The sequence below is a fragment of the Sebastes umbrosus genome, chromosome 11, assembly GCF_015220745.1.
Source record: "Sebastes umbrosus isolate fSebUmb1 chromosome 11, fSebUmb1.pri, whole genome shotgun sequence".
NCBI classification, from domain to species: Eukaryota; Metazoa; Chordata; class Actinopteri; order Perciformes; family Sebastidae; genus Sebastes; species Sebastes umbrosus.
Window position 1 is genome coordinate 32,667,671 of NC_051279.1, and position 10,494 is coordinate 32,678,164.

The window sequence follows — 10,494 nt, forward strand, 5'->3', positions numbered from 1 at the left end:
TACACTGTGGTTCAAAACAGCTTTAAAATCAGAAGCTCAGTATATGTAACGGAATCAGTGACATTACAATATGTGCACCTCTATTTCCTCATTAAAACGTCACATAAATGTTAAAAAATATACGCTAAATACAACCAAGCAAAACAGCTCTTGACCTGACGAGCACATACAGTATGTGAAACTGTCTCTTGAAATGAAACAAGCACTGCACTTCCTTGTTTACTTAATTATCATGTTTGCACCACTTTACTCTGCTCACTTTAATATGATGAATCAGGCAAAAGCAAATTGCTAAAAATAGCCGATAATGAGATGAAGAGTTGATATCCAAGTACATGTTGTAAATGTGATGTCCGGGTTGTCAGAGTCACTGTCCTCCTGGTTTTCATCCTCAGGCTCTGGTCAGTATCCGTTAGAGCCTTATCACTGCCAAGAGTTTACTCAAAACCACACAGATGGGACACAGTCCCGACTGCTAACAGCTCTTAATTGGATCATTATGTCTGTATTTTCTGTCATCGTCTTCATGCTCCTCATCATCATCTCTAACAGGCTTTCAGTAACAGCTGTTTCTGGCTCACACAGTACTGGGTGCAAGTTAAAATCTGTGGTCGTCATGTGTGATGAACCACCAGAGGATGTATTCAAATTCACATCTGCTCCTGCAACAGTTCAAAAGCACAAAGTAAAAAAGGAAATGAGAACAGAGGATTTTCAGTCTATTTTCTGTTATAATAAATATTTCTTTCTTGAAGATTGCAGTCACACTTAAACAAATGATCAGATAACCACGAGAATAAAGATATTCAGACAGTTTTTCCTTTTTTCTTCAGATCTGTTGGTTCTGAAATGAAGCATTTAGTCTCTTAAAGCCCAGGTGAGCCAAGTTCATCCTCATTGAAATCCAGGAGTTAAGGGTTTTTTCCTGCTTGCTTGAATGTACAGCGACGTCTATCGTGTGATCTTCAGGTTGTCACACTGTGTGAGTTGGAGCCACCATCAACAGTCTAGGAAGTTGTTTTTCTTCTGTGTGCTACAGGGGGCTCAAGCAGGCCAAAAGGTGTTACAGCATGTGATGTAATACTAGTTTTAAGGTGTGAAGGTGAACACACAAGAGTGTCCGAGGATATTAAGAAAAAATGTGATGAATCATGAGTTACTTTAATAAAATAAAAAGGTCTCTGCTGGTGGTTGTAGGCTGTTTGTACTTTGTTTTGTACTTTAAGGTGCTGTAGCTGTTGTCTCAGCGAGGACGTACGCCTGTTGCCTGGATGGCTTCCGTCTCCTGAAAGGACACACAAATAAGTAATAATAAAAAAACACTGTCATTTACATCATTAAGTTAATTTGATCTTGATTAATTTTTCTTAGAATATAATAAATCATTTATTAACAGTGTATGTGTATGTAACCAAACCCAGACACTGAAGATCTAATATTCACACTATACTACGGCATCACCTCAACCTTATAATTACACATTATAGATTGAATTATTGAAAGAGTTCAAGCAACAACCATGTGAATGCATACTGTTTAATGATGCATCAGGTGGTTTCAGACCCAGTATCACTTCTTGTGAGGCTGCTGTGTGTTACACACTGGATCTTTTTAACCTCACATTTTCTATAAATATGAGGTCTTTTGTTATTGTGATGTTTATTAAGAGTATTGAAGCAGGGACCATTGCACTTGATTTTCTTTTAATTACATTATTTTACTGATATTATCCACCAATCCAACGGTACATTCCTGATGCTGCAGTGCTGATAGAAATATAACAGGAATAAAGAAATATAATAATACTGATGAGCTGAGAGAGAAGCAAAGAACTCACCTTGTCAGAAAAGCCACTAATGCCATGATAGCCAGTAGAACAGCGACGGTCACGCCGATAATGATCAATCTGCCTCCTGAGGACTCAGACGGGTTCGTCGATGTATAGAGAACAGAAACAGGATTAGAGCCAGAACAAACTGTCTCAGGCAGTATTCTTTAATACAATGAGCAGCATGTGAATGGCCAGACCTCGGACCGAGAACGTCCTGGTGCTGCAGGAGTATAGGTACAATGTTAAGGTATTTCATAATGTTTGACTTCATGGTAGCAGAACCTTTTTTAATGAGTTAAATGCAAAATATTTGAAATAAATATTGCCTGGATAAAGTCATGTATTTAGAACCTTAAAAAGTGGCAGAATGGGTCAGCAGTTTATCACAAGGTTCAATCTCCTCCTGTCCACACATCGAAATGTTTTTGAGCAAGACAATGAACCCTAAATTTCTCCTCATTTATACGTGGGTATAGAAATGAAGTCACTTTAATTACTACTTTCCTCTTCTTCGTATTACATAACAACACACAGAACTGTTTGGATCATAAAAATTCACTCCTTGATTTGTAATATCTTAGTGGCTAAACAGATAAATCATTTTGTTTTAGTAAGGTTTAATCACATTTATTTGTCATTGTCAAAGGTGAGTGTATACAAAAAGTCCACAACTGTATTTGTGAGTCATGGAAGCACTCCCCGTTTTTCAAACATTTTGAAATCAGTTTCTACCTTTTGGACTAATATTTGCAAGTAAAAACCCTGCTCAACCCTGTAAACAGGTTTGGCCAGGTGTTACTCTGGGACTATGTTCTGCAGGATTGTGGAGAACACATGGCTGCCACTGAAAACTGTTGAACTCGGATTCTGTGACTGACAGGCTCTTCATTGACCCACCTTTGGAGCCTGTGAGTGTTACGCTCTCGGTCTGTGATCCGCGTCTGTTGCTTGCTACACAGCAGTGCTGCCCACTGTCCTCAGTGGTGATGCTGGCGCTGCTGAGCGTCGAGCCTCGTCTGGAGGGTGTAGCCGGGGATCGTCTTGCCTGATGCCAGCTTTTGTCTGCTGCAGGGAGACATGCTGCACCCTGGTACCAGGTGTATGTTTGGACAGGTGGGTTGGCATCACTGCTGCAGGTCAGAGTCACAGGAACTCCGTCCTGTAGCTCTGCAGCAGGAGAGACTGAGACGGCTGTGTTTCGAGGAGAGTCTAGACAGGAAGGAAATGAAAGGTCAGTTACACCTGACATGAGATATGATATATATGATATGAGTCACTGCTTTTAAGCCAGTTTTCAAACTGAACAAGGAAGTTTCTTCATCCAGCCAAGAATTTCTCAAATTCTCTGTTGGAATGCTCAGTCAGAAGCACCTTGCTTTACTTCTGTTAATGTGAAGCACATCAATAGGCTAAACAAATGACTAAATCAGGATAATATTTCACTCACACTCTACGTCAACGGGCAGCACGGTTGAGTTCTGCACTTTATCTCCAGTCTGTATCTGACAGTAGTAGCTGCCAGAGTCATCAGATGTAACCTCCGTGATGTTCCACACCGGTCCAGTGTGTCTCGGGCTGGTGCTTGCGCTCTTGTACCATCTGAAACGGGCCTGTGGACCGGCCGCAGGGCTGCAGCAGGCTAGACGTAAAGCCACGCCCTCTGAGATGTCACCGGAGGGACTTGCTGATGCTGTGACGTCGGAGGATGGGTCTGGAGAACACAAGGGGTAGGAAAGTGGGAAAGCATGTGTGGTTAGATTGTCTTACTTCAGATATTCAAGAAGAGAAAATGAATCATTTGACTGGTTAGTTTATCCTTGTGTGTACATCAACAGGGCAAAAATCATATACGAATTACATGGCTGGGAATATTGACATCCAATGTTTTGCTTGCTTGTAATGATGTTTCTGCAGGACTGTTTTCAGGTTTCAAGTTTTCAAGTTTAGTGATTTGTGACCAACAACTGTACAACACTTTCTGTTCAGGGTGTTGGCCAGGACTTTAGAAACACTGAGGTCAAAGGTCAAACCACCCATCAGATCATTTTAGAGGTTATTATATTGTTTTGTATATTTTTCCCTGTTGAATTAATTGAATTGTTCTATTATTATATATTTTCTCTACTGTATATGATAGTCTAAAAGCTATATCTTATTTATCTACCCAACAAGAAATACCCAAATCTGGTGGTTAAACTGCTGTATTTACTCATCTCTGTACAACTGTCATGAGCAATACAATGTGACATGACAATTTGTACCCAATCTGAGTTGAACATCTTTCAGCCGGTAAACAAATATCCAACTTTTCTCTGATAATTAATTTCTATTCTACTGTATTCTACCATTTTTTGGATTGTTTTGCTCATCCTACAGATTACCAGTAGATCATGGGGTTTAATCACAAAGGATGACACAGCATTGCAACAAAGAAAAAACAAGAAGAGTGCGGCTTCACACAGACGTTTCTCAATCATTTCTTCAGATTATCCTAACACCACTTACCAACACCACCCAGCCTGACTGCTTCTCACCAGGCTCTAATACCTTCAATTGCTCTAAATCCCCTGTTTTTTTTAAAAGTTCAGCAGGTTTACAGTTTGTCCCTTCATGTTTGGCTGTGAGTGACTGTCATCATTACTTTAGGACCTGGCTAGAAAAATAAAACTGTCTGACATTACGAAACACCTTATTTATATGCATGTCAGTTGCAGTTCTACTTCTCATAAAAAGCACAAAGTGTCAAACACAGAGTTGCATAAAGGAAGTGGTTCACTGAAAGGCAACACTTGTTGTCCAAGTATTGAAGTTAGCAAAGTACACATATTCTTAATTTGATGTTTGTTTCTTGTACAATTACTACAAAACAGCTACCACTCGATACTGTTGACGGCAGACAGGCAGTAAGACGGAGTGTCAGTGAGACACAACATTCACAACATTCACAACATGGAGGAAGGACAAATAAAATAATTCTTTATGGTTTGTCTACTGTGGTTGGTTAAGGCAAACTGAATTGAATCTGTCTGTTTTTTCTTCTTCATCTTTAAGATTTTGAGATGGACGTGAGCTACAGTATATGGGTGAAAATCAAGACATGATTGATGAGTCATACACTGTCAATAAATCCACTGCTGCTCTTATATACTATAATTCTTACATTCTTTAATGCACATTTTTATGTATTATGTAGATATCATCTGTCACTTTATGTACATATTAATATATGTACATACCTGTCACTGTAAATATAAATCCTACTCGGTGTACATACAGTATACAAACATCTCCACATGTACATGCTATACATAATCATCTAGTCCATGTAAATTATATCCATCCAATATTTATTTCTTTGCACTATTTGTATTGTTTACAACTCCCAAACACTTGACTTGTATATAGACATTTGATTTGATTTTTGTTTTTATTATTATATTATTTATTCTGTTATTTCTATTCTGTGTAAAGACATTGAGAGAGCTGCATAAAAACAGGAGTTAAATTCCTTGTATGCATATACTGTACTTGGTGAAATAAACCTGATTCTGATTCTGATAAAAATCAGCTCTCTACTTTGCATTCAACATAATATATTGGCCCATTTTAAAACTCTCTTTACGTTTCTATCTTCTTAAATACTTTGCAACTCTACAGATTATGAGCTGTTGATTGATGATTGTGATGCTTTTCTGAAGAAGATGATGGTAATTATGGAGGTGATGATCATGTTCATTATGATCAGTTGTTAGTTGTAAATGAAATCTATTCCTACCTGCCACCAGGAGCTGAATGCCGCTCTGCTCTGGCATCTTCTGTGTAGGGTGGCTGGTGATGAGGTAAAACACGTATGACCCACTGTCCGACTGCCTCAGATCAGAAATCCTCAGAGAGCAGTTCTTTGTCCCTGGTTGTCCCAGGTACTCCACCCTGTTCTGGTAGGACGGTTCTGGGAAGATGCCGGCACTGTGGAAGACATATCTGAGACAGACAGACAGACTCAGACACTTTGTTTGTTTGTCTAAACCCTGAGCTATGAGTTCTTTACTGAAATGAATAACAGGTGCTTTGGTCTTAAACAATACCTCTGTGTCATACAGCGACTGTTTTCAAGACACCACATCTCAGACAAAACTTTGTACTGCTGTCCTTGTTGTCCTCCTCCACCACCCTGCAAAAGAAAAAAAAATAAGCAGTTGCTAAAAATAGAAAACAAGGAATGAACTAGGGATAAATTACTGTGAAATAGCAGATGATATGTTCATGCATACCTAACTCTAGATGTGCATACCACTTCCAAAACTTTAATTGCAAGCTTAAAGTTTATGCAGTTATTGTTAATCAACCCGCTGTAGCTGCATGTTTCTATTCATTCTCTTGCAGAGGAAGTCTTCTGGTTAAAGACACACTGCAGGATATACTGCCAACAATGCCTTCTTTATTGAATCACCTGAGTAGAGAGCCGTCCCTCTTCCTTGGTTTCATTAGAACTTTGGGGGTAGTCATAGGAACAAGGGAGAACCACAGAGGAGCCAATCACAGCACAGATAGGACTGGATGGGAGACGAACTGACCAATCACCTGCAAGAATACCTGAGAGGCAGAAGATATGTGTTAAAATATAGCAAGTTATCATAAGTTACGTTATAATGGTGCAACATTTCCTTAATTTAATTAGTTGTACATTTTATATGTTAAAGGTAAAAGAAGAAATTCACAGTTGCACGATGCATTGACGAAATACATTTAAAACATAGTTCACTAACTTTCAGTATTAAATAGCATTATCCAGAGACAGATCAAAGTAACTCACACATCTACCCATATTATACCTGTTGCTACAATGTGAGGATGCATTATATGCATATATCTATATATTATATTATATATATATATATGTTTTTTCTTGAGCGTAGGATGTGCATGAGGTCTGTGTAGATGTTATGTATATACGTATGTATGCCTAGATGTATGTTTAAGCATGCATCTCCATCCATTATAGTGACTTTAAGTGACTTTATATGTGTGCTTTTCGTGGTCTGTCATTCAATTTTGGTCTGTTGTTAAATCTTACTGACCAGTCCTTCTATATATATATATATATATATATATAGTATTTTGTTTGATTAAGATTCAAGATTGAAGATTCAAGATGTTTATTGTCACACCGGTTATACCAGTACAATCGTGTGGAATACTTTTTGCTGGGTAGCTCCATTTATAAAACAGTAAGTTAGGTAGCAAAAAATAAAATAAAATAAAATAAAATAAGATAATAATAATAATAATAATAACAATAATAATAATAATAATAATAATAATAATAATAATAATAATAATAATAATAATAATAATAATAATAATAAATGACAATACATTTTAAAAAAAGTGTATTTACAAATATTATACAGCACAATAATAAAGGAAATACTTGGTATATGGTAAATATACAAGCATATATATATATATACATATATATATGGGAGCAGTAGAGGTTGCATACTATAAAAATATTGCACAGGAATTTTTTTTATATTGTACATATTGCATTGATTGAAGTATAATAAAAGATGATAAAGGTTACCTTTAGTATCTGCTGTACTGCTGATTGTTTGTCTACATCTCTTCGGTTCAAATAATAATGAAATTTTAGTCACAATAACTGTTGCTACAACACTGTATTTTCGTATTTTCCAGGCGTTATGGATTATTTGGAAAAAAAATTTAATTACTTAAAAAGAATTAAGGAATGTTTCTGCTCAGAATTAATTGGTGAACAAAAACAAAAAAGTAAGGGAGAAATATAAAAATATTTTACTAGCAACAAGAATATGGAAACATGCATGTAGTTCTGGTTGTAGCCGACTTGTTGCCCAAATCTGATGCAAACTGTGGTTGCCACCATAGATATAAAACATGTTGCTGGTACTCTGATCCGGGGTCTTACCTTTCAGAGAGAGTGTGATCAGCAACCAGCAGCTCTGTGCCACTCGTCCACCCATCTTCTTCTCTCCTTCTCTTCCTGCTGTTGGCTTGTGTTGTAGTGGCCTCCTGACCTTCCTCCCTCGCTCACCTGCTCTCCTCTGTTGGCTTCACCTCTTCTCTCCTTCTCGTCCCCCTCTGTGACGCTCTGATCGTTTTCAACCAGTCTGCCCTCCTCTAGTTGAATCAGTGATGTGCAGGCTTCTCTTCCTGTAGAGCAAAGACTTATAGGTTAGATTGTACTTCCCTTTTATTTTCTCTGCCAAAGAGGAACCAGGGTGATGAAATGTCACCAAAGGGAACTTACTGTACATACATACTGCATGTGTGTAGGTGGTGGTTGGGGGACACCACCAATGTGTTTACTGGCTCAATACAGAGATACCATTACCAAAAGAGTAGTATACTTCAAGTTTATTTTATGAAGTATTAAGTAAAGTATATTCAAGTTCCTCCAAGTATACTTTATGTAGTAAATATACTATTAGTACACTTGTAAGTCTACTACTTCATTACTTTTTGGGACTAAATTCACCCATCTTTTAATTTATAAAATTATACTTTTAAGTGTAAGAATAGTACAATTTGAGTCAGGGTCTGAAATTAGCCCGGTTCCCGTTGAGAACCGGTTCCTAGCTGTCTGACCTTTTGGCATCTCATGCCTCCGGGAATATCGAGTCCTCTGTATTGATGCTTTCAGACAGTTACGCATGCACAATCACGTTCATGTTCATCATGTTTCGGTTTGTTTGGGACCGGAGCCACAGCGGAGAGAAAAAAAGCGCTCAGCAGCATGGCGCCACCACTAAAGCTGAGGAATGCACCCTATTTCTCCCTGATAATGCTTCATTGTGAACAACAAATCTGTGCTGAAATCAACAGCAGGAGAGATAGTAACGTTAGTAACGGAGGTGACATTGAGTTACATTAAAAGTGCGTTCAAGTAAAAAGGACTATTGGGCGAAGGTAAATTACAACGTTATCATGCTGTGTTGAAATGTTTTTGGTGAGAAACTTGAATAAATCCAGTTGTTTGAAGGAGAAGTTTTCACAGCAATATCAAATGGATATTAAAGAGGGAATTATGACCTGTTTTAACTTCCTAACACTAGCTCTAAACAGCTTATAATACCTCTTTTAAACTACTAATGTCAAGATATATATATTAAATAGCAAATTTAAATAATCATAATCATTTTAATTGTGTTTTTATGCAAATAACTACAATAGATGACAATAGCAAAGTACAGTACAGTACTGTGTACAGTACCTTCCCACTGCCCCACATCTACGGTGTAATTCCAACTCTGGAATTTATCATGCATATAATGCTTTCTATGGAAAATATATCAAACATTGAATGACACCAGATCTCAAATGTTCAATGTTTCAAAAGCAGCAGATAACATTTTTGAGTGGCAGACAAAAAAAATACTTTCCTGCCACAGTGGCAGGAAGTGAAAAAAGTTAATTTCAGACCCTGCTTTGAGTACACAACTAGTTTACTTCTAAGTTGTATTTTGTACTGCAACTATACTGTGAACTATAGTGCAAGTGAATAGGTATACTGTTAGTTTACTAGTTATATATCCACTTTTTAGTTTATGAAAGTACACTTTAAAATACACACAGTAAACTACTAGTTTAATAGTTTGTATACTGCAGGTACACTTGTATATACTTGTAGCCCACTTTTTTTTTAGTTTATATACTTTTACTTATAGTACTTAGCCACTGATTTATGTGTTATATATAAACATACTTGCTTCTTTTGATATTCTACTTGATGTTTTGTGATGATAAAAATAAATAAATGATAAAAATGTTTTTCCTCGCATGTCTCCACAGTGAATGGAGAATCCAGAAAAGGAGGAAATTCTTCATGAATTTAAGTAAATTTATTTCACAACAATACGTTTACAAACTCTATTTGTATCAAAAAGTAAGCATAACTACTAGCCAAGTATTCTTTTCTGAAGATCTACAAGGCAAGAATACTTATTTATACTTTTCTTAAGTATATCTCGATCAAAATATTAAGTACAAGTAGGCCTATAAGCCAAGTAGACTTAGACGTTTCTGTATACTTGTCAGTATAAGACAAGTAGACTTTTCTGTATACTTGTCAGTATGAGCCAAGTACACTTAGACGTTTCTGTATATTTGTCAGTATATAAGCCAAGTATATCTATGATAAGTATAAACTAGTATAACGGGTAAACTGAAAGTATACTCTCTTATTTTAAGTTTAAGAAGAAGTTTAAGAAGTTCAAGAAGGCTACTAAGAGCACACTTGAATGACCTTCTTTTTGCTGAGGGTATGAGGCTTCACTCTTGGATGTGTGTATTGTGACTTTACAGGACAGTGTGTTCACCTGCAGCAGGTGGGCTGCTGGAACTCTCGCGCCCCGTTTGTCCACTCAGAACCGTCACAGCTGACGTCACTCTGAGCTCCTCTCCTGTGCGCAGCTGACCGCTCACAGGACGAGCACACTAACTACACTAACCCACCAAACAGTTGGGATACACTTTCACTAACTTTGTCTCACTTCGTCCAGTCTTCCAAATGTTTCTCTCTTTTCTGTTAGAAACGGGCGTCGGTGGTTTCGGTTGATAGAAAGAGTCGCTGGAAACTGGACTTTTTGACTTCTTCTTCTTCTTCTTCTTTCTTTCTTTCTTTG

General features: G+C 37.3%; 1 protein-coding gene across 2 annotated transcripts; it reads right to left on the reverse strand.

Moving 5' to 3' along the window:
* Positions 1–5: 5 nt before the first annotated feature.
* On the reverse strand, positions 6–10,477 carry LOC119497286 (B-cell receptor CD22-like). Of its 2 annotated transcripts, none has more exons than XM_037785294.1 (9): positions 10,353–10,477; positions 7,779–8,023; positions 6,282–6,424; positions 5,917–6,002; positions 5,607–5,812; positions 3,279–3,542; positions 2,729–3,040; positions 1,838–1,937; positions 6–1,285 (listed from the first exon to the last, which is right to left on the reverse strand). In XM_037785294.1, the coding sequence occupies exons 2-9, from the start codon at positions 7,831–7,833 to the stop codon at positions 1,222–1,224; spliced, it is 1,230 nt and encodes a 409-aa protein (XP_037641222.1). In that variant the 5' UTR covers positions 7,834–8,023; positions 10,353–10,477; the 3' UTR covers positions 6–1,221. The 2 variants fall into 2 exon arrangements, with proteins under 2 accessions (XP_037641222.1, XP_037641223.1); XM_037785295.1 differs by lacking the exon at positions 10,353–10,477 and adding an exon at positions 10,189–10,283.
* Between the last annotated feature and the right edge of the window lie 17 nt (positions 10,478–10,494).